This window comes from Eublepharis macularius, chromosome 7, assembly GCF_028583425.1.
Source record: "Eublepharis macularius isolate TG4126 chromosome 7, MPM_Emac_v1.0, whole genome shotgun sequence".
Lineage (NCBI taxonomy): Eukaryota > Metazoa > Chordata > Lepidosauria > Squamata > Eublepharidae > Eublepharis > Eublepharis macularius.
In genome coordinates this window covers 45599380-45625077 of record NC_072796.1, presented here as the reverse complement: position 1 = coordinate 45625077, position 25698 = coordinate 45599380, and the positions used below count along the sequence as shown (strand labels likewise).

General features: G+C 39.7%; 1 protein-coding gene across 8 annotated transcripts in view; it reads right to left on the bottom strand.

Annotated features, from left to right (window-relative positions):
• Window positions 1-6420: 6420 nt before the first annotated feature.
• The window catches only part of RNF144B (ring finger protein 144B), a 117836-nt gene continuing 98558 nt past the window's right edge, over window positions 6421-25698 (bottom strand). For all 8 annotated transcript variants that reach the window (XM_054984806.1, XM_054984811.1, XM_054984807.1 and 5 more), the window contains 5 exons: window positions 11010-11070; window positions 9127-9331; window positions 7914-8058; window positions 7469-7558; window positions 6421-7152 (listed from right to left, as the gene is read on the bottom strand). In XM_054984806.1, the coding sequence (XP_054840781.1) occupies window positions 7012-7152; window positions 7469-7558; window positions 7914-8058; window positions 9127-9331; window positions 11010-11070 (642 nt within the window). In that variant the 3' untranslated portion in view covers window positions 6421-7011. The remainder of the gene's footprint in view (window positions 7153-7468; window positions 7559-7913; window positions 8059-9126; window positions 9332-11009; window positions 11071-25698) is intronic.

Sequence of the window (25698 nt, the reverse complement as noted above, 5' to 3'; positions counted from 1 at the left end):
CCCTTTTTCTGCTTTAGGTGTGTTTTGCTGAATTGCTCTGACAAATCATCCACCACACACACTCCCCACAAGCACTTACCTTGCACAGTGAAGTTACAGGACAGCCTCCAAGCAGTCCCTAACAAAAGCAGTTTTGGAGGGGAGGTTGGGCACTTTTGTTATCATAGCCTGAAAATGCCCACCTCCCTTTCATTTTTTTTTAACTTGGCACATGCACAATTGCATTCAGCTCCTTTTGCAAGGAGGCTTCTGTGGCTGAACTGAAAGGGAAAGAGCTTTGAGGGAGGAACTGGGTGGAGATTGGAGGATACTTTAGAGTACTTTAAGCATTCATATGCCAAAGAATGGAAAAAAGCCACTCTGTCAACCCACAGCAGAAGAAAACACTAGAGAAACTGTGTTCCCAGTAAATACACAGAAAAGGCAGTAATGAAAGTGTATGCATATGTTTTGCAAACATAGACATGAGGAAGCCTGAGGAAAAGCCACCAGAGTTCTGTGGGTGGGCTGTGAGTGTGCATATAAGGATGTGTAGAAACAGCCTTGGTCCTTAAATGTGACAGATGGCTTTGAATAATCTTCCACTGATAACAGAACTTTACTGAATGTTTGCATGATGTGTTTGAAAGGCAGCTAGTTGAAGACTGAAATAGAGACAAACTGCTTTAGCTAAATTTTTAATTTTGCACATGTTGCAAGTTATGGCATTAGAATAAAGTAGGGGGGAAAGAGAAGGAAACCTCAGAGACTGAAAATGTATTTTGTATGAATATATGCACAGAGTGATCTGAAATACATTTCCACTTAAACTTATCAAACGCTAGAACGTTAAGTAAATCTTTCGTTAAAAACATTTGCTTTCTTTGAAGTAGACACAGAGATAGTTTCTAATAAGTCTTACAAAGATAACAGCCTTGGCCCTTCACCAAGTTAAGAAAGGTGGAGAAAGGTTGATTAAAACAGTTAACTGCAATGTACTAGTAAGTGCCAGCACAATGTTTACTGTCTATGCGCAAACTAGATATCCCTTAATGACTCATCAGATTAATTGTGAAAACTTGCATGGAACATTTTAGGCATCTAGATTTTCTTCTAGCCCTCCAAAATAAAACTTCTACAATAGATACTTCCAAACATAGAACAATATACTGTACTGTTTCCCACCCTATTCCAGCTGATGATGAATGATATAACTGCAATTAATTTCTCTATGGAAAGTAAATGAATAATTTTTTAAAAAAACCATTCTTGTAGCTTGCCAAGAATACTTTCACCTTGGTTGTAGCCGAGATCATTGCCACTTATGGAACAACTCTTACTAATAGCATATAATCAGCTTTTACAGCTATATGTGGCTGGCTAAGAACATCCCTCCCAAATATTGTCATGGGCACCAAGGATGGTGCTTAAGGACTGGCAATTCCTTTTTCAAACACAGGCCGCTGAGCCCTGAATTCCATGGCCAGCAGAGGCAACAGAAAGATTGTGGTTATGGGAAAGGCTGATTTTTTTATAGGCCTCAAAACTTCAGAATAGAAAGGACATCATTGACTTTGGCGTATCTATATTGAGGCTTTATGGAGGCCAAACTAAATCAACCAGAAATGGAGAAAAGATACACTAAGAACTTAAATACAGAGGTTTCTCACAATCAGCTCCAAAGCTGCATTGGGGGAGGGGGGCAGATTTTGTTGCAAAGCAGCAGTGGGCAGGAGGGGGTTCATAAACCTTCCCACAACAGCCCTAATCTCCCGCCAGGGTAGCAAACATGAATATACCATATTACAGAAGATTACATTAACGCCGAGGTCTCCAACCTTGTTGAGCCTGTTGGCACTTCTAGAGTTTTGAGAAAAATTAATGGTGTTGATGTGCATGGATAATGTTTTACACAGGAAAGCAAACCAGCATGTGTGGAACTGAACAGAATGCTTTGGGTAATGTACGTACAAACCACACAATGTGAACACCATTATCCTTACCCAGAACAGATGGAGTGTTCCCTGCTATCTTGCAAAGCAGATGGCAATGCTATATATGCCACTATGCATGGGCTGGAGTAGTTCCGGAGGGTTCCTGGATGGAATTAGCTATGTTGCATTATTTAAAACAACTCTTGAATAGACCAGCTGTGGTTACATATTAAAGAGGCCAATTGGAAGGTGAGAAAAGTTTTTCTGTCCAGGACATGCCATATCAGGGTTGTTGGCTCTGGTTGGTGGAATTATTTCTTAACATCAAGAACAGAAACCTGTCAATGATGTACAACTGGAGAGAAGGGGTTTTTTTTCAAAAGAGTTGAATGTAGTGAGACAGAGGTTTAATTGGAATCTGAGAAAAGGGGAAGGAACCTTCCACCTGCATCATGAGGGACAATTTCTGCTGATTCCCCCTTACCCCACTGCAACTCTAGCTCCATATTCTACATATTCCCAAGGTTCCTCTAACCCTCAGGAGTTGTGTTGTAACAAGCAGCCATGATATCATATCGGTATGTTAACAAAGAAGCTGAGACCCCTGGTATATCATCCAGAAGGATAAATGCTATTGTTTTATCCTTCTGGAAATAGGAAACTTTTATTCCTTTCCTCTGTTCCCCCTTCAATGCATAATAACCCTTTAATACCAAATGGTTATTAAAATTCAGGAAATTTCACCTCTGGGTGGCATCCTGGTCAAAAAGAACTATTCCTATCAATCTACTTCTAATTCATACCTTTCCATACCTCTGTCACCATCTTCTAACGTTCATCAAAATTCCCCTCAGAAGCTAATTTTCCCACCAACCAGCTATCAGCTAAGATCCACCACTAACTTTTAAATTTTTGGGTTCATATCACATCCAATCCAGATGAAGACATGTACTCATTTTCCCCACAATTCACATTCTAAAATATATGAAAAACTCCAGAAAAGTGGTGGTTTTTCTTCCTGATCAATTCAGCTTGAACTTGGATACCTTGGAAGCATGCAACACTTTTTCACACCATTTCTACTCTGCATTTGGGAAAGCTTACTTCAAGACAGGGTTGTATTCTTTTATTTTACCCTTTTCAACTATTAGAATTGTAGTAGTTAGGAGGACCCATTAGAAAATTGTACAATGTATATGTTTTTTCACTATGTTTGATTGAATTGGTTGTAATGATGTGTGTGTGTCAATATTCCACTGTTCTTTTACATTTTCATAGTAGTTTACGTCTTGGCCTGTCTGTCATTATTCCCCTAACTATTTATCTTGTTGTAATAATACTTCAATTTCACGTTTACTTCATGCTTATTCATTTCTAAGAGCAAGCCCACTTTAACTTCAAATGCAATTCTAAATCCTGGATGCTGTTATACATCTGGCTATGATCCCCAATAATACATGTGTACTACTTTTGACAAGGTCAGATGAGCATTTCCTGTGTCAAGGGGTATTCATGTATACCATTTAGGTTACAGTGTTTGTATCAAAGGCTGTAGTATGAAAAAGTAATGGCAAAGATTTGTTTTGCAAGCTTACTTATGGTTCTTTGGATTAAAGTCATTGGGTATCTTACTTAAATACTGCTTAATAAAAAGTAATGCATTCCTGAACAAAGTCACATGGAAGTTAATACAAACACCATCCTACAATTATTTTCCATCTTTTCTATGTATATTAATTCTTGATTCTGAATGTTGCATTTAGTGACTGTGATGCAGCCCAATAGGGCTCTCCCTTTCTTTGCAATGGCTGGATAAACTATTGCATGTGCTTTGGCAGCTCTATGAGGAAAAAAGAGGTAGCAACTGCAGAGACATATGGGTAAGTGTTGGAAAAAGACAAGAAGAAATACTAGCTTCGTTACTGTACTCTTTTAAACAGACACATATTCACAGGCGCACAGATTGACAATGCAAAAGTGATGCAGGGTTAGGATGGACAGCTGTGTTAAAGGACTGGATTGCTAAATAGTTTTATAAAAACATGAAGGATTTGTTTTCTTTAAGATAACAAAGCTTACAGCAACATGAACAACAAGATAGTTATCCATATTCAAAAGTCATCCATATTTAAATATAAAAACTTTTTTAGGAAAGAGTTGATTGCGACACTTTTTGTTGCGGCAAAGAGTGCGATAGTGTTAGGATGGAAAAAAGAAAATGCACCCTCTGTAGATTCTTGGTTTGAAAAAGTTTGGAACCATTTTATACTGGAAAAAACTCATACTGATCTTCATATAGCAGAACAGTTCCCTGTAAGTTCTAAATTTATGGGAAAATGGCTACCATTCTTTGAATACGTTGATATGAACAATATCCAACCCAAATCAAAAATACTTCAAGTAATAACCCACTCTGGAGGCTTTATTTTGTAGTTTTAAAGATCTGACAATCTGTATATCTTTGTTTCTTTCTTCTCAATTCTCTTCCTGTACCAAAATAGTTTTTTACTTGTTCAGCTGTAAGTTGTTTGTTTGTATGTTATATTTGTTTAGTTTCAATAAAAAATGTTTAAAAAAATATAAAAACTTTTGGCTTGTTTAGATAAAATTAACATATACTATCAGGGCTTTTTTTCTGGGAAAAGAGGTGGTGGAACTCAGTGGGTTGCCCTCGGAGAAAATGGTCACATGGCCGGTGGCCCCGTCCCTTGATCTCCAGACAGAGGGGAATTGAGATTGCCCTCTGTGCTGCCGAGCGGCATGGAGGGCAATCTCAACTCCCCTCTGTCTGGAGATCAGGGGGCGGGGCCACCGGCCATGTGACCATTTTCAAGAGGTTCCGGAACTCCATTCCCCTGCGTTCCTGCTGAAAAAAAGCCCTGTATACTATTATGAACTCCTTATTAGACAGACTATGCGCCACAAAATGGCATTCCATGTAGCCCATCCAGATATTCTGCGGGCCTTGGTTACTTCTCTGCATTCTTTGCAAAAGTGACATTCCCAACTAGATGTTCATAGTCTTTCATTAGTAAAGAGAAAGAATATATGACCTTTAGGACAAAGATAAGAACACTTTAAGTGGAGTTTCTGCATTCAGAAAGCAATCTAAGCAGGTCTACTCTGAATCCTACTCAGATCTATTAATTGCGACTTACTCCCAGACAAGTTTTCTTAGGACTACACTGTTAGTCAACTAATCAGATTGACAGTTCTTTGTGTCTTATTTTCAATTTCTCCAGTGTACTATAAATTACTCTTGTCAATTTTGTAATGAATAATTTAACTGTCCTGACGTTCACTCTGCTTTGCTCAGAATCTCAGGAGGGATTTGTTTATTTTTTTTTGAATGGTAGCCTCCAAGCCTAAATTCCCCCTTCCCCCCTCCCCCTCATCTATTCCTCTGCTGAAACTTGCATGTATATTCCCTCTAACCAATTTTTAAACTACAGGTAGCTTTGTCTACATTTACTTTGGACCTTAGAATGCTGATTAATGTGCCGTGTCGGAGGGACCACTCCAAAAAACACGTTTCTTGGCAAAGTGACAATAATCTCTTTAAACCAGATAAATTATTGTACTAAAGACTGATGCTGAGTGAACTTAAATGGTTAAATACAGTATGTAGCATAATATAAATATTCAGTATTTGTTTTGTGCAACACGCATACCACAACATAATATGACTTTCCTTGAATTATTAGGTTTATTTACATTAGCATTCAACCTCTAACTTACTCAACGCAGAACAAAATGAGGCTACACGTCAGGACAGCAATCAGGCCATTAGCTGCAGCCAGTAGCATACGAATGCCCAACCAATCAAGAAAAAAAATGCTCCTACATCTTACTTATACAATGCCACCTTTTACCACAGAATTTGAAAAACAGCAGTTTGCCCTGTCAAGGAGACAGTGATTGTTGCTACGCAAGTTTGAAGCTAGAGAAAAAACCGACAGGGACCATCTCTCTTTCTTAGTTTGATCTGATTTCAGGATCATGCAGTTCCTCCTTCTAACAGAATCCAGCTATGGGCCTGTCTTATCGGAAAGCTGATATGACTGTGATGGGAGGTGGGAAAGTGTTATTTTGGTAAAGCAATCGTGTACATTTCTTATTTTCATTATACTCCAGTGAGGCAAGTGTGCTGAAGGCACTCTAGTGCCACTACAGTACATGTGGACCTTCCCATCCCTTAAGCTGGTTTTGATTCATCTACAGAGCCAGGAACTAGGAATACCCAGCTGGACACTGATGGACCCTGTGCTCCTGTCCTGTCCTCTCCAGCCCAACTGACCCTTCTGCTCCTGCCCAGGCATACCACAAGTTCCAATTACGTATTAGACTCCTGGCACCGGTGATTTCCATGATGCTTGGTTATAGTTTATGCTCCAGTTCTAAACAGTACAGCAGGATACCTTGCTAGGCTTATTGATGCTGCAGCCCTATAAAGGCTTAAAGTCACAGCTTGTGAAGTTGTACTAGTGCAGATACCAGTTCCAAGCACTTTTTTGTTGATGGTACAGACTTTTAATGGAGTTTTTAACAAATGCATATTGTCAAGATCCAAAACATATTATTTAATACAATTTTTCCTATCAGAGTAAACAAAAACATTAATGACAAAAAACAAACAGTTGATAGCAACAGATTTACACCATCTAAAGAGTTTGTAAAATAGGTCTAAATAGCTCACCTGTATTCCTATACTTTAAATGTAAGACCACTTCAGAGGATGATAAATTAAAGTGCTCAAATATATATATACATTCAGAGTCTTGGGGAAGGAGGATGACTCCATCTGCTGACTTCAAGCAGATTTAGGAGTTAGGTTAATTTGAAGAACCTTAAAATATTTTGCAAGCCCTCTTTCTTTAAAAAAAAATAAAAGGACTGGATCCAGCACATACAGCTACCCAGTCCATTGCTGAACAGCAACTTGCAAATAATATAGTGTCCTGTGAAATGTAGGCACTTTTTTGCACAAAAATTGGCAAAGAGGAAAAATTGTTTGATAAGCACTGGTGCCAGAAATCAGTTTTTATGTCTTTCCCTTGCATGTGCTAAGTAGACATTCACACTGGACAGGCAGAAAACTCTAGGTTGTTGGCGGGTCGTGTTTTTTTTTCTTGCCTCGGCAGGATTTGCAGACACAACAGATAATGCATGGTGAGGCTAACAGCAACAAGGGAGATGTCACCAGGGCAATGATGCCAAGGCCCACAAGAATCCCAACAACCTGAAACATTGAAAAGAAGAAATGCAGTATGAAACAGGGACCTTTTGACACACATGCAAAATTACAGTTGAGCTAAATCCAACACACAAAATGCCTTAATACTGAATCAGACCATTGGCCTATCCCTGTCAGTTTTGTCTATACTTACTGGAAACCACTTTCCAGGGTCTTTGACATCTACTACCTGATCCTTTTAACTGGACATGCTGGGGATTGAACCTGCAGACTTGTGTATGCAAAGGAGAGGCTCCGTGACTGAGCCATGGCCCTCCTCCCCATATTACAAATAATTAAGGGTTTAGGTTTATTAGTATACCTGTGTTCTGTTCCACATAACCGATGCACGAGAGTGGCCCAATTTGTTTCGGCATGGGCCCTTGTCGTAATGTCTTAAGAAGATATCATTCTGAAAGACAAAGGAAGGAGCAAAATGAGTCATTGACATAAAATGTGTAGGACCAGCCTCTGTCCCAGATAAGGACTCATCACATCCTTGACTTCAGCCCTGCATGGGTACAAATCTGAGTTTCCACAATTTGAATGCCACAGAAATGTTACATCACTTGCACACTTATACTCTCAGCAATCATTTACTGTGTTCATTGTGTAAATGGCCTACTGGGGACACAGGGTGGGAACAGAGAAAGACATACTTGCAAATGTGAAAAGACAGCTAATGAAATTGAACAAAAGGAAGAGGCATCCTCTTCTGAAAACTCTGTACAAGCCCTGCCCCAGATCCTTTGCTACATATCACTTACATCCAAGTTCTGTAGACAGTACCAGCAAAATGTATGCTTGCAATTCTTACACATCATTTGAGCACAGCCTTCATTTCGCTCAATATAGATTCGGCAGACTGGGCACTGTTTAATTGGTGCTTCTGTGTCAGTCTTGATAAGTGATCTAGAAAAGCAGGGAAAGGGGAATATTTCAACACGGGCTTAGGAATGCTTACACAATTTGCGCACAATTCTTTCATTCTCAATCTGTGCTGTCTGGGCATGCAGAATTCCCTCAATGAATTTGGCTCAATATAAGCATCCTTGCATCTGTATAAAGGCTATAGAAAAGCACTTCCTCATGGCAGCTCAGCCTCAACCCAATGAGCATAAAATTAAAATAACCAGCCATCAACTTACATGTGTGAAACATTTGTATGCTGCTGGCACAGAGATAATACATGCATCAAGAACACTGCATGCAAGAAAGGTTTTAACACATTAGCTCCACCAGAAGGAAGTACTTTATGTAGGCTATACACAATAAGGGCCATTACAATCAAAGAAAGTTGCATGAAAAGACTGACAGACTGTACTAGAATTGTGTGTACTCAGAAGACTGCACAAATGAGTACACTTGCAGTGTACAATCTCTTTCTATAGAAGATTAAGTATAAGTATAAAGACATATATTCTGTGTCCATGCAACCACATATTGTGCACCTATTCCCCACTGATGAAGTGTGCACATTTGTACATATAGTTGAAGCATGCATTTGCCCCCCTCTCTGGCATAATAACTGGTAGTATGAAAAGAGGGTTTGCAGATTACTGCATTTTCTTACTGCGATCGTAAGATACAAAACTGCTCCTGGAAAAGTTCCTTATAGAAGTTATATATTTCTACAAAAGCTTCTCACATAATTCCAATGGGTACTGCAGCATGCAACTATAACATGTTCTCGCTACAGGACACCAGACGTATGGAATATATAGTTGCACCGTGGGCCAATGCCTACCCAGCATGGCCTGAGGCACTCATGCAACTAGACACCAATGATGTCAAACAGCACACTGAACCTCGGTATTAAATTCATCTGGATGTGACCTAGTACTCTCTTTAAATAGCTCATGTCTGAAGTCATGTAAAGAGATTTCGCCTGCATCTAAAAATTGAATTTAAAGGAAAATGGACTTTATAAAAGTTAATGATATGGAAAATGTATACCCTGTAAGCCATTCCTTCACTTACCCTTGTTCATTTGGTACCACAATAAGATGGCTTTCCAAACACGATCTCTCCATATGCCAAGGTTCTTTGCATGATGAACAAAATGTCAAATGGCAAGCCGGGCAGTTTACAGGCACTGGTAGTCCAGAGTCACTTGGTTCGATTTGGCACACAGTCTGGCAGTCAGCAGAGGGGCACCAGGTCCTTAGCGGATCCAAGTGGACTTCTGAAGACGTTTAGTAAAAAGAAATTCCAAATGCACACCATTTTAACTTTTATATTTCATTTTCCATTTCTCAGTTTGCATTCAGCCTGAGTCTTTCTACTAGCTTCATAAGACAGATCACTGATACCTTAAGCTTTAATCAATTAGTGATTTAGGACTCACCAGGGCTCATGCTTTAAAACTTTTTCTTGGAAGCATGAGGATACTTCATTGAAAAGTAATCAGTACAAACTGCCTGATATATCTAGTTCTGTAGCAGTTGCACTTTCTATAAGTGAAACCCACTTATATAATTTTCAAAGGGATCATCGAAATAGCAGAATGATTTTGAAAAGACACAAATGCTACATGGAATGAAATTTTGCATAGGTCCATTTTAAAGGCATGAGATAGAAGATATAACATCTGTTCTATGACATATGAGATTTCATGAGCAATGGAAAACAGAGGTGTTCAACTTTCGACCTCTCTCCCCCATTTAGATAAAACTTTTGAGCATTTCACATTCAAAAAGCTATTAGATTTTTTTATGATGCCATGAAGGGACAAGGTAGAACTTTTCTTGTCCCTTCATATCACTTGTCATCTGCCTTGAATCTCAGAGCTAAAGGTGGACTATAAATAATGTAAATAAATTACACCAGAATCGAGCTACTTACGACAGTTGAAAGCATCACCAAAGTAGAATAGTGTGACCGTGCCCCTTATTAAGAAGCACATACCCGTTACATTCACACAGAAAAATTTGATTATTGATATTAGATTGATATATATAGAATAACAAATAGAATATTGATAGAAAACAATTAATCATAAGGGTTAACTATAAGGATTGACTAACTAATAATATTTTCTTTTTGATTCTGTACAATGTACCAAACTGAATATGTTTATTTGAAGCTGTATATGAGTCAAATTGATTGATATCATATATAGACTTATGATTGAAGGGGAATAGAAATACTAATGTAAACAAATATAATTAAAATAGAAAGAAGAAGATAGAACGAATAACATATAGATTATAAGTTAAACTGGTTGATTTATATGAATGTATGGTTTACATAGTTTATGATATATAGAAATATTTGAAAGTGGAATAATGAAAAATGGGATAAATTGTTTATCCATTATGGAAAAAGGGACTCATAGATAGGGTACAGAGTATTAAAAATAGTTAAAGAAGTATTGCTTAGAATAAAGGGAGAATATATATTTGTTAGATAGAGGAATATATAAAGAGTAAGGGAAAAGGGAGAAAGGGTTGGAAAACTGTTGGAAGTCAACAAAATGGGGGGGGAAGGGAGGGGGTTAGAAATTGGGAAATGGGAAAATTGACTGTAATGTGTAAACATTTGATCCTAACCCAATAAAAAAATTTTCAAAAAAAAAAAAAATTTGATTATTGCTCACCAAACCAAGTCACTTACATAATTGCTTCACTGTTCATATTCTATCAAGGGCTTCACTTCATTCAAGATCCCATGATTTTTTTTTAAAAAAGTGAAATGCAGCAATATCAGCATAGCCAGTGCTTGAACACTCCCATTAAGTTTATCTAGTACACTTCCTCCCAACACCGTATATATTTTGTATATATATTTGGTATATATTTGTATATTTATTTGTATATATTTTGGTGTTATAACTATTGTGCTACCCAATTAACAGTGCACACCTCTCTCAAATTTCAGTCGCTGATATAAATGAAATTGATCAACAGGCACCAAACTGGAGATCTGAAACAAGAAACCAGAGAACAAGAGAAACTTTAGAAACTGAAGAATGGGAATCATCTAATCTTAAACACTGTTTTGAAGTCTTCACCACCCCATAATTCCTCCCAACACCGTATATATTTTGTCTCCCTTTTTCACCTGTCTTGTATTTACTGTTTCCACCACGTGACCTAGAATCCATATGTCAACATATTCCATTCACCTATTATAATATAGATTATTTCATGTAGTCAGTTGGCCTATGTTTTTATTAAGTTAGAAATGTGGATCAGACATAGGAAAGGTAGATTTTTCCCCCCCAAGCTCTTGAAACAGTGACTTTTCCAATAGTAGTGGAGATCAGGGAATTCCTGGAGGAGGAATAAAACATAAGAGGAATTGATATGACTCCACAAGTCATATCTAAGAGGAATCGTTAGTTAAAGTTTCTGGAGAAATAAAAATAGGAGATACCAGGCAAGAGCAGTCCAAGTACCCATCACAACACTTTTACATTCACTGACTCAGCAGTTGATGAGGAATAGAAATGTTAACTATCAAAACCGAAACAGGGTCATTTCCATGTGTCCTAAGGTTGCGCCATACACAGAGAACAAGGGTGTCTTCCTGGAGCGATTTCAGACGTTATCACACCACGAAAACAGGATCGTGGCATACTGATATCAGAAATCGCGGCAAGAAAATGCCCTCATTCCATGAGTGTGGCCAAACATTAGGATGTGTGGAAACAATGTTTGTGAGTCCTCCACACCAGAACAAATATAGTTATATAAAACAAAATCATAGATTTTGGGAACCATCCACCAGAAAATTTATCTTGCATGAATTCTATGATCATTAATTACAATGGAACATGACAAAAAATCCAATTGATGCTATTTTTTAAATTAGAATAGAAATACTTTTTGATTAATTGGCTGTTAGTAACAAGCATCTGATTTGTTTTAATCAAGCCTGATGAGCAACTCAAACTCTTATACAATACTCCAGTTTCAATTGAGTTTGGACCAAGGATCTCATGGTAAAAGTCACAGTTTAATTTTACTGTGAAGTCTGACACAAATCATCACTACATTATCAATGTACAAAACAATTCAATGCATACAAGACAATATCAAGTCTTCAGAATGCCTCATTCAATTTACTAATTGTTAAACATGATTTTAAGTTATTCTAGAAAATCAATTGGACATAAACTAATGCTATAATAGAAAAAAGGCAGTTTTGCTTTTAGGCTGTATTCACAAAAACATCTTGTCTACAATGGTTGTTGTAGATTTTCCGGGCTGTATTGCCGTGGTCTTGGCATTGTAGTTCCTGACGTTTCGCCAGCAGCTGTGGCTGGCATCTTCAGAGGTGTAGCACCAAAAGACAGAGATCTCTCAGTGTCACAGTGCAGAAAAGGTGTTGGCAGGTCATTTGTATCTACTCAGGAGGGGTGGGGTTGAGCTGAGTCATCCTGTAAGAGTTTCCCAGGGTGTGGAATGCTAATGGAGGGAGGCTTCACTGTATCCTGAGGAGGTTCTTTTGCATATGGATTGGTGCTTGATGTGCTAATCTTCTCTGCAGGGCTATTGTCGGGTGTAACTGGTTGGAAGTAACTGGTTGTCAGACAATGATGGAATAAGGCTCTTACATCCTCTGGGAAAATCTGATTAATAAGTGCAATAGTGTCTTTTACTGGAACCTTGGTAACCTTGGTAACCAGTTACTTCCAATGGGATAACGAATTCTATGAACAGATGGATGGGTGGCCATGGGGAGCCCTCTCAGCCCAGTTATAGCAAACTTCTACATGGAACATTTTGAAAAAACAGCTCTAGAATCAGCACCCCACAAACCTAGTGTATGGTTTCGGTTTGTGGATGATACATTTATCATTGGGAGCCATGGGGAGGAAGAATTGATGGGGTTTTTGAATCATCTCAACAACATCCACCTGAACATACAATTCACAATGGAGAAAGCAATCGAGGGAAAACTCCCATTCCTGGATACCTTGGTCATCCGCAAAGCAAACTTTCAGTTAGGTCACAAGGTCTACAGGAAACCAACTCACACGGATCGGTACTTACACAAAAACTCCAATCACCACCCCCGGCAGAAAAGAGGCATAATGAAAACATTAGTGGATCGTGCAAGACGGATATGTGAGCCGCACTTTCTCAATGAGGAAATTAATCATCTAAACCACGCACTTCAGGCAAATGGCTACTCCAGAAATGAAATCCGAAGAGCAATCAAACCCAGGATGAATCAAACAACCAAGGAAAAACAGTCTCCTACAGGAAAAGTGTTTTTGCCATATATCAAAGGAATTACTGATCAGATGGGAAAGCTTATGAAAAAGCATAACCTTCAAGCAGTATTCAGACCCACCCGAAAAATACAACAGATGCTACGATCAGCAAAAAGAGAGTAGAGACCCCCTCACCTCTGCAGGAGTATACCGTATACCCTGCAGCTGTGGACATCAGGACCACAAAGTGTAGCATCCAGACAAGAATAAAAGAACGTGGAAAGAGACTGCAGACTTGGACAATCTGAAAAATCAGCAGTGGCTGAACATAGCCGAACTCAAACAGGGCACAGTATCTTATTCCAGGACACCAAAATACTGGACAACACTTCCAACTACTTTGTCAGACTGCACAGGGAAGCCATTGAAATTCACAAGCATAAGCAAAACTTCAACAGGAAAGAAGAAACCTTAAGAATGAACAGAGCATGGTTTCCAGTTCTGAAAAACACCAGGCTAACAAAACACTCTACACCCGACAATAGCCCTGCAGAGAAGATTAGCACATCAAGCACCAATCCATATGCAAAAGAACCTCCTCAGGATACAGTGAAGCCTCCCGCCATTAGCATTCCACACCCTGGGAAACTCTTACAGGATGACTCAGCTCAACCCCACCCCTCCTGAGTAGATATAAATGACCTGCCGACACCTTTTCCACACTGTGACACTGAGAGATCTCTGTCTTTTGGTGCTACACCTCTGAAGATGCCAGCCACAGCTGCTGGCGAAACGTCAGGAACTACAATGCCAAGACCACGGCAATACAGCCCGGAAAACCCACAACTATCGTTCTCCAGCCGTGAAAGCCTTCGACAATACATCTTGTCTATAATTTGGAAACTAGTTGTACCATTATACTGAATGTTGCATAGCCCTCATTTTGAGAACTATACACTGTTCCAGGTGACTTCAAAAAAAGTTGCCAATGAAAAATTCAGAAAAGATTTACATGGATGATAAAAGAACTGGGAGGCCTTATTTCCATCCATTATGAGGAGTGTTTGTGAGAATTATGCATACTTATTCTAAACTCTATATTAAGGGACAGGTAATTGCTAGTTTTTCAAATATTTTATGATGATGTCAAAGAGAAGGGGAAGTATGTCAGGGGATCTTTAAGGAGTAATAGGATGAATCCGGTAAGAAAGCTCTTGGTAGGAGTTAGCTGGTTTGGATCTTCCCCTCACCTTCCTCTAACAGGAGTTTGTCCCTAAAATCTTCCATGAGTACGTCCATTTTGCTTAACCCTCCTCACGGCAACCTCTCTCCCCATACTGTAGTTCATTATCTACATGAAAGTCAAGAAAGAGGATTTTCTGCAGGGCACAATCCACTGGAGAGTCTGTGAGATTTTACCTTATCCAGGTCTAACTCTAGTTTAAAAGATGAGACGCCATGGAAGAGCAGCAACCTTGGAAAGCTCTCTGTTTCTCATCTCCTGTCCTAGGATAAACTTGGAATGTTCTTTAAAAAGAACAGATGCTCCTAACTGCTGGAATTGCCTGGATTAAGCAGAGAGTCTTGGCACAGTGCGTAGTCAGTACACAATCTGTAAGATAATGGAAATATAAACATTCCTTGATACATTAATAGTTTGCTACACACCATGAGCCAAAAGCAACTACTTAATCATGTCTGCCAATAATTTGCCTCTCTGTCTCCTGGAGTGGGAATGGGCCAAAATGACTAGCTAGCAAAAATTACAGAATCTTCCAATCAGGCTCTCCTCCAACATGATTGGCCTACCTTGGCCAGCCATAATCTAAATCAATATGGTATAATAAACACAGTGCTGGAGTAAGACTTGAATGATTCAAGTTCAAATCCTCACTCAGCCAGCTTGATTTTCCTCACACAATTTAATGGCTTAGCTTCATGTAAAATCAGCGAGCAAATTCAGAGACCAACCTTCCAAACTGCAATTCAAGATCCAGGACATTAATACTGGTAAGTAGAGATGGGCAAAAAATGAACCACGGAACAAAATTCCATATAGAATGGCTGGTTCGTTTGCACCAAAACACGCATTCCGTGGGAACGTGTGTTTACAGAACAAACTAATTTTTCCAGCCATTCCATAGCCAGTTTCGGAGTTTCACAGACCCCACACCAGTTTCAGCCCATTGGCTGAACCCAGCGCGGGGTCTGTGAAACTGACAGCCCGTGCGTAGGAGAAAGGGGTTGTCAGTTTCACAGACCCTGTGCTGGGTTCAGCCAAAGAGCGGAAACCTGCATGGGGTTTGTGAAACTGACAGCCTCTTTCTCCTGCCGCCCGGGCTGTTAGTTTGTCAGTTTCACAGACCCGGTGCTGGAACAGTGCAGGGTTTGTAAAACTGACAGCCCGAGCAGCATGAGAAAGAAGCTGTCATTTCACAGACCCTGCGCCAATTCCAGCGCGGGGGCTGTGAAATGACAGTCTCTTTTCCAGCTGCTCTGGCTGTCCATTTCACAGATCCCACACCAGTTCCAGTGTGGGATCTGTGAAACGGATAGCTCGTTTCTCCCACTGCCCGGGCAGCAAAAGAAAGGGGCTGTCTGTTTCAAACGCCCCACACTGGCTTCAGCAACCGGTGCAGGGCGGTTGAAATGCCACGGAACAACGAATCACGAACTGGGAAAAGGTCGGAAGTTTGTGGTTCAAGGTTTCATGGAATGCTATGAACCACGAATCATGTGGTTCATTTTTTGGTTCGTGCCTATCTCTACTGATAAGCATTAGGGGAGTGACATTGAACATCCAAAGAGCCATACTGAAAAAACTTATCTCAGTGGAAAGCTCCAATCAATGTACTGTAGTAGTTAGCAGAAATAATGATACAATCCAATTCAGCACTCACCTGACTTGCTTCAGGGCCACTCCATGCAGGCTAAAGCAGGCTTACAAAGATGGGTTCAGACACCTATTTCTAATGGGAAGTACTAATATGTAAGGTTTCTTTTGTTTACAGCAGTTATTCTAAAATGAGGACTGCCGAGGAGTTGTATGTGATAAAAGGTTCATAGGACCCACCAATCATATAATAATTGTCAGAATGCCATGAACATCACCTCTTGAATCACCTTAATTAATTATCTGCTGCAAGATACTAATAATTAAATCACTAAGCTATTTCTCTACTCAGAGCAAATACAATCCTGGACATAAAAGAATTCAAGAGAGTGCGGACACTTAGCATCTCCTTTAGATGATTAATCATTTGGACTTTGATCCTGCTCTCATGGAAACAAGAATGTCAAATTCTCCTGAATTGCACTAGGTGGAGGAAAAGCTATTCTAAGTTAATCTTTTGGGGGACAGAGAGACAGGAAGAAAACCAAACAGCTCAATTCTTACAAAAGAATCTACTCTTTTTATTAAAATATATGAATCAGTCTGTTTGGAATATAAAATTGAGTCAAAGAGATGGATGCTTTGGTTTCTTTTGGTATAAACTCTATATGTTACAGAAGTAATGACGGTAATACTACAGCCAATGTCAAGATTTAAGTGTTCTAAGGAGACTTAAAGCATTTAGAATTGATGCAAGTGAAAGGATTTGATAGTGTACTTGGAGAAATAAAGAACTGTTTAATGGACAAGGACAAGACTGTACATTATAGAGTTCAGGACATTTAATTCTTTTGCTTTTTATTTAAAAACACAACAGAATGATATTTAGACGTCATAGGTTTGTTTCTCATAATATATCTGTAAGGTGAAGTAAGGCTTCAAAGAGACTTGCATCCATGCGATATATTTATCAGGCTTACGGTGATTTATGTAAAAATGTAATAAACCTGCAATTCAGAGCAGTCTCCTCCCCCCCCGGCCCCAACCAAATCTTCCTCTAAAAACTACCTGAAAAATGAGTGACTTAAGGGAAGAGCTAGATGCAACCTCTACAGGGCAGGTCTCTCCACTGGAAAAATATGATTGACACTGTAGTGTCAGAACACCCAATTCTACATAATCAAGAGCAAAGGTTTAATTTGCCTTCATTATAATATCATCACCATTACTTTCGGTTTGCACTGTACACCAGATGATTACTGTTCCTACCTTAACCACAAAATGTGCATCATAATCATTAAAAATTTATTTGTTCCATTAAAAAGCTCCCTTGCCATTTAGAACAAGTCTTTATTAGAAAGCAGCAATGTATGGTAAAGGATAGAAAATAAATAACTGGGTATTCAAAAGCATACAACTGAGAGCAATGTTTTTCCTCTTTTTACTCTAGGTTGCAGGGGCAGCAGTTTCAAACAGCATTTACATCTGTTTATGAACAGTGTGTGAATCACTGTGGCCATTTCAAACTGTGCCATTTTTTCTAGAGCTGGAAATATCTACCTCCCCTCCCCTTGGTCACCAGGGCGTCATCATTTTTTAAAAAATCAGTGCAAAACTAGTGCTATAGCACTGTAATGAATGATAGATGCGGGTTCTCTGAATTCCCAACTTTCATTTTTAATATTTTATACCCGCCAATTTTAATTGTTTTGATATGATGTTTTAATGTTTTTTTATAATGTTTTTACTGTTTTAATCTGTTGTTAAACCACCCTGAGCCCGTCTGACGGGGAGGGCGGTCTAGAAATGTGATTAAATAAATAAATAAATAAATAAGTCTCTAGCCCCTTCTCTTGCAGAGATATAAGGGGAAAGACATATCACTACAAGGTAAGGGACTACAGGCTTACTTTTTAAAATTGAAAAGTGAAATGAAAGCTAGGAATTCAGAGAACCTGCTACTGCTATTGTTACAATGCTATAGAGCTACTGTGCTTATCAATGTACATTCAAAAAAAGAGTGCGCTGGGATTTGGTGGGAAAATAAAAAAGTGGTGCTGTCGGAAGCACTACGGACATTACACAGTACTGAGCAGTGAATAGGAAGCACACTGAAAACTTGAGAATGGAAAAACTGTTTTCAAAAAATCTGGCTCAACTTCACAATGCAAACAGGACACAAGCAGCTTTGCTTGAAAAGGTTAAAAAAAATTAGCAACCCACGCCAAACCAATTGTCTGCAAAATGGTACAAAAAGTTCACTAGCAACCAACAGCCAAAGCAGTTTTAAAAGGCTGTGTGAAAAGGGCAATAGCAAGTCTTCTAGATTCTTTTTCCATGCCAGAGAGTAGAAAAATTGAATCCTACGCAGGAGGAAATATGCCTTTAAAAAACATCTATGGTTCTAGATTTTGGTGCTTCAACAAACTGTCTTATATGGTGAAGAACTGGCACCAGTGAAAAGGCAAGTGTCCCAAAAATTACTCTGCATCATTTACAAGTAAAATTTCCCCAGACTTTTCTTTTGAATTTATTGCCCAGAATTACCTGCCCATAAAGTTTAGTGTGAACAATTATTAAATGAGTCAGCTGATGTCTTGGTTAAAAACTCCCACCGTCTGATCAAAATTTACTCTTTACTCCTGCTTTTCTTTTAAGTATCTTTGAACATCTAGAGCAAAGTTTAGTTGTTTTTGCCATCCCACATCGATATGGAGAGTCACCACATCAACAGCCCAATAGTCCATCCCATGTGATTTCCTACATATAGGCATTACTAGAGAGAGATGTGATTGAGAAAGCACAAAGTGGCAACCACACCATTCTGATTATGTTGAAAGTGGCCCATTGTTCCTGTGCATGCACACACACCCCTGCCAGCTGCCATTTATTTTTCATCCAAGTCAGTATCGGACATGCACTCTGCAGGAAATCCCAGTAGCCATGACAGGGTAGCACCACCTTGGGGGCACTTCACACCTACCACAGGTTCTTTTGTAAACTTTTTTAAAAAACAAAGTTCCAATATTAGTCATCCAAACTGCACTCAAGACCTCTGTCCCAAGGAAAGGTTTCATCTTGCCTCATTAAGGTTGCCCCATGATTGACTTTTGTCTACTTGCCATTCTGGCCATCCCAGCCAGAGGAGAAGCACATACCTAATATTGGTGAGAAATATAACAGGCAACAGTGTAATATAAACACCAGTGTGCGACTATTTTTTAGTCATATGCCACAACTTTCAATTGCTATGGAAGTTATATAATCTTATTTAATTAACTCTGAAGGGTTATGGTTCTTTAAGAATGTGACATAGGTTTCTATGACATTCCCTCATCCTTAAACCACAGAAATGGCACCAGAAGCATTTTTAAAATTCAAAAAGCACTAACTAGCTTATTTATTTTAGAAGGGAAAGGTCAGGTGAAATCAGGGGTTGAAAATTTATGAAATAAATTTCAGTACATGCACAGACTTCCTTTCTTATGCTCTTCACTGTTACTTAAGGCTTCTGTTTTGAGTAAAGATGGGCACGATCAACATTATGATCAAAAAAACCCACGATAATGGCAATCGCGCAATCATGACCTGGTGGATCGTGATCGTCCACAGCCAACGATCCAGCGATCGGGAGGGGCCTGGATAGGGGCGATCGGGCTCAGATCGGGGATCCAGACACTCAGGCACCAGCAATCTATTCCCCTGGCAACGGAGCCAGGGGAATGCCTGAGCTGTGTTTGCCCTACTTCTGTCGCCCTGGAAACCCGAATGGAAGCCCAGATTTCCTTGATCAGCAGGGCTTCCTTCCAACCACGGAGCAGCAAAGCAGTCACCAGTTGGGAAAAGACACCCAGGGGAGGGAGGGGGAAGGGGGTGTTCTGTAGCCATGAGCACTCCAATCTCATCCCTGCAAACCCTGATAGGCAGCTCTGACAGCCAAACACAGACCTCCTGAGGGGAGGCAGCTTTCCGCTGCCTCCCTGTGCTCGCCAGGCCCGGCAGCCACAGCCAGCACCCACCGTTCCTTTCTTGCTGGGAATACCAGCACGCTTCAGTTTGGCCTGGCGGGCAGGCACATGGGGGGTGCCGCTGTTGAGCGGCCAGACCCCCCACCCCCTGAGGGGAGGCGGCTCGTCGCCACCTCCCCGTGCCCGCCGGGCCCGGCGGCCACCACCACCACCACCCACCTTCCCACATAGCTGGGAATAGCAGCACGCCCCGCTTTGGCCTCAACTATCCACGATCCACGGATCGGAAATGGGAGATGATTGGTGTGGATCGTTAATTCGGGATCATCGCCGGCGCCGATCCACGATCAGCTGAATCGTTAATTTTTGGGGGATCGTGCCCACCTCTAGTTTTGAGCCTTTGGTTCCCTTGTTTTTCCCCAAGCATTCTAGTATACTTTCTTTCAGCATTTTCTCTCTCTTCTGGCATTAGGAAAGCTCTGGAGTTAGGAAGACTTTCTAGTACCCCAAGCCCCCTCTGTTCACACACCAGTGCTTTCCTTCAGTTGTTAACTGAATCTGAAGGTCTCCACGGGCAGTTTTCAACTGCACCCGACCAGGATCTCTCCACTTTTCAGAGCTACCTTCCTGTTAAGAATGGGCATGGGAAATCTCCTCTCCTTAAATCTACTCCCTTCTTTGGCCCATTTGGGAGTCTGCATCTACTTATCAAACCTAATTGCCAACTTTCACAGATCTCCTGCTAGTGTTGAAACTGCTCTCCATGAGGACTACATCTCGTCTCAACTCCTTCCCTCTCTGATAGTGAAAAAATCCATCACAGTTTCCTTTGATAAAAAGGTCAGAGGTCAGCTATTTCAAGTTTCAGGAATCTTTCCGGCACTGAAAGGATAGTTTTCTGTATAGAGATTTAGGGTGGGGGGAGTGATGAAACCTTCTGGTACCCAGCATAGGGACAGGAAGCAGATGAGAGGCCCAACTGGCTGTGGCTGGCTTGCTCCTCTGAACCCCAGCCAGGCTGCTTGACCCTGGTTCACAGAGGACAAGGACTGTGGATTTCAGCTGACTAAATGGCTCTGGGAAGGAAGTTTACCAGGCTTTCCCATCGGCATGTGGGTACTTGCGTTTCTGCCTTCCTCACAGCAAAGCCTCTCTGGTTATCTATCTCAGAAAAATAAGATATTTTGGAGGGGGCGGAGCAACGCTTGGAAATGGTGGCTGCTCCTTTCTAGAGCTCTGGGCCCGGCCTGCTTCCAGCCTCAAAACAAAGCCATAAAAGCATCCTGATACGATGGGAAAGACAGGGGCAGGTAAGCCAAAGCCTCCCCACGCGCAGTCAGCCACAGTTAAAGCTTTTTTTGCCCCTGAAGAAGCCAAAAACTGCAATAAATCTTCAGCAGAAAACGGAGCTAAAATGGCCGACGGGGAAAGCAGTGTGGTGGGGTTAACAAAACAAGAGTTCTCAAAAGCTATCCAAATATTGGAAAGCAATATTATTGCCACCATTTCTGAAAAAATAGATGAAAAGATAAACAGCAGCCTAGAGCCCATTACAAAGCAACTCAAGGACATTAGTGAAACTATAGCTGCTGTTACTCAAACAGCTGAAAAAGCCCTTGAACTAGGGATTAATCTGCAAAAAGATTTAAATCAAACCCAGCAAATAGAAGAAGCACTATCAGTGAAAATAATCGACTTGGAGATGAAAATTAAAGCTAGAAATCTGAAGATGAGGGGTCTCCCTGAAAATGAGGAAGAACATACAGAGCTTCCTATTTTTATAATGTCCTGGCTTGCAGAAGTACTCCAACTGGAAGAAGGGGTTGCTCCCAACATCGAAGCTGCTTTTAGATTGGGATCTAGGGCAGCAAATAAATCACGCCTGCCAAGAGATATTTTGGTAATCTTTAGAGACCTACGATCAAAAGAAAAGATTCTAAGAGAGGCGCGCAGACGTGGATATTTGCTCTACAAGAACAAAGAAATTCAAGTGTTCCCTGATCTGCCATCAGAAATATTAAAAATGCGCAGAGACCTAAAGCCAATTACCAATGCACTTGCAAAAGCTAACTTGAAATACAGGTGGATTGGATCGACTTCCAAGCTCTCAGTGCTTCATGATGGAAATCTGATTGTTGCTAAGGATTTGGAAGAAGGACATGCTCTATTAAATACTTTGAACCTCACTGCTGAGCATAACCCACCTTTGAAAGATCTACAGGAAGAATCCAAGATACCAAGAAAGACTGAGAGTTGGAAGAGAGTCAGCTCTGCTTTGCAAGACAAACGTTGAAAACTAATCGCATGCAGTCAGCAGACCCAGGGTGCCTTTGTTACAAGACAAACTTTATGATCACAAAGAGGTTGGAGTGGAGGCTGGGATTCAGACTCTAGGCAATCTCCCCCCTATTTTCCTTTTTTGTCTCCTGGTTTAGGGCTGTAAAGCTCTTTTGTTTTCACCTTGTTGTAAGGTGGAAATCAGGGTGGCATATGTTATTTCAGTCAGCCGTTGCTGACTTTTCTTTTTTCTTTTGTCTTATCTTTTTCATTTTCAATCTAGTAAAAATTGTTGCTGTAAAGGATAGAAAAGGGGAGAGAGGGGGGGAATTAACAGAGGGAGGGAATGGAATTAGGGAGGGGGTGGAAGGAATTGGAAAATTGTCCTGGGGATTTGAGGTTTTGACTTGGTTGGAATGTATTGGTGTGTTAATGGATTTGATTTATGAAATCATAGTTCAAAACTGGCCATTGAACATACAAGTGGTGTTCTCTTTGTTTAGACTAACAAAAGCACAGAGAGATCTGATGGCAGATTTAGCTACATTTTTTGCTATGCACTATAAGATGATGGGGCCAAAATTAAGAGGGTCTAAAAGAACTTTGTTATATTTTCACCCTAGCCAAAATAATATTGATCTATCGCTAGACTTCTTACATAGATAATGGGTGACCAGAAATATAAAATTATTTCGGTGAATTGTAGGGGTCTAAACAATAAAATCAAACTTAAAAGAATATCAACTGCCCTTACAAGACAGAAACCTTCAATATTATTTCTTCAAGAAACACATCTGAAAACCTCTAATCTGCCAGTTTTTAAGACTTGCTGGTTTAACCAGCAGTTTCAATCCCCTGGGTCATCAAAATCCAGAGGGGTGGCTATACTATTCTCAAAAGAAACTAATTTTTCTTTAAAGGAATCAAAAATAGATCCACAAGGCAGATTTTTATTTTTAAAGGGCAGTTTAGATCATATGCTGCTAACATTGGCTGTAATTTATGCACCAAATCAAGACCAAATAAGCTTTATAGACAACACCCTAACACTTTTAAACTCTTTTGCAGAAGGAGAAATAGTTCTTGCTGGGGACTTCAACTTTATTATGAATTATGATTTGGACAAAACCCGAAAACACCACTGCCATCAAGTTAGGAGGACAGGTATCTCTGAACTATCAGGTATAATAAATAAGGCAGGCTTACAAGACATTTGGCGTATCCAACACCCAAGCACAAGGGATTATACTTACTACTCATCTGTTCATAACGTATATACACGAATAGACTATATTTTTTTGACACCTAAACTCTGTGATCTAGTTTGTTCAACTGATATAGGTGAGAAACTATGGTCTGATCATGCTTGGACAGAATGTGTTTTCAGTTTAGGGTGTAAAATGCAAAGGAAAACAAATTGGAAATTAAATACTTCACTTTTATTCAACAAACAAATCTATTCAAAAATATCCTCAGATATAAAGCAATATTTTGAACTAAATGCAGCTTGCGGTGTCTCCCAAGAACTGGTGTGGGACGCTATGAAAGCTGTTCTTCGGGGGCAAATTATATCAGCAGCCTCCTATCACAAAAAACAAAGAGAGAAAACTAGAAACGAGATAGTTGCCAAAATTAAAAGCTTGGAGCAGGAACATAAGAAATCTTGTAGCAAACTGATTTATAAACAGTTAACGTTAGAAAGGAAAGCCCTAGAAAGCTTAGAAACTGCTCAGATTCAGAAAAAATTACTTTATGTTAAGCAAAAATATTGGGTCAGGTCACCTAAATCCACTAAACTCCTTATTAAAAAAGTTAAAGAGAAAACCATGACATACGCCATAAAGGCTATCAAAGATAAAGCAGGACAAATGCATTCAAAATCTGAAGAAATAGTAAATATTTTTGCAGATTTTTATCAGACTTTATATACCTCAGACTCGCCAGAGCCTGCTAGGTTAATAGATTATATATCTAATAGAAACCTAGTTAGTAGCATTTCAGATGAACACAAATCAATCATGGAACAACCAATATCAGAATCAGAAGTTAAATTGGCAATTAAATCGCTCAAAAATAACAAAGCCCCTGGAAGGGACGGTTACCCTCCAGAATTCTACAAAAAATATATAGATCTGATTCTAACCCCATTGACAGATACTTGCAACTTTGTACTGAAGTCAGGCAAGATCCCCCCATCCTGGAAGGAGGCAGAAATTACTGTGATACCTAAAAAAGGCAAGGACACTACTGACCCCAAATCATATAGGCCAATTTCCCTTTTAAACCAAGACCAAAAAATTTTCACTTCTATACTAGCAAAAAGACTAACCTCCTTTATCACTAATTATATACATCTGGATCAGGCCGGCTTTATGCCCACGAGAAATCTCTTTGACAATATAAGAAAAACCATAGATTTAATTAACCATTGCACCCTAAAAAAGCTACCAGCTTTTCTACTATCGTTGGACGTGGAGAAAGCGTTTGATAGGGTGGAGGTCCCTTACTTATTAGGCTTACTTGAGCACATGGGATTTGGCAAGTATTTTTTACAAGCTATCAGAGCACTTTACGACTCTCCTAAAGCCATAGTAAGAGCCAATGGTACTTATTCATCAGAATTTCAAATTAGAAGAGGTACCAGACAAGGTTGCCCCCTTTCCCCTATTTTATTTGCCTTAGCCATAGAACCCTTAGCAACATCAATAAGATTACACCCCAACATAAAAGGAATCACGATTGGAAAACAAACCTATAAGACTAGCCTCTTTGCAGACGATCTAGTGTTGTATTTAACAGACCCTAGTAGCTCATTACCAGCTGTGGAAAAATGCTTAACAGACTTCAAATTGGTCTCCGGTTTGGCCATTAATCACCTAAAGTCTGAACTATACCCCATGAATTTACAGCAAGACACTACCCAGTTCATTAAAACAAACTACAAATATAAGTGGATTAAATCCAATTGGTCCTATCTTGGTGTAAAAATACCATTAAATTTGAATGAAATATGGGACTTGAATTTCAATGAGCTCTATATTTCTTTATCTAGAACATTAAGTAGCTGGAAAAGGCTACAACTAACTTGGCTAGAAAAAATCAACTTAATAAAAACTTTAATACTCCCACAGATACTATTTTATTTTCGAGCACTACCCATCTTTATTAAACCACACACCTTAGAAAGATGGCAGAAACTGCTGAATAAATTTATTTGGGCAGGAAAAAAGCCTAGGATTAGTTTTGTTACCCTGAGAAGTCACACCAAACAGGGTGGGTTAGGAATGCCTGATATTAGATTGTATTATGAG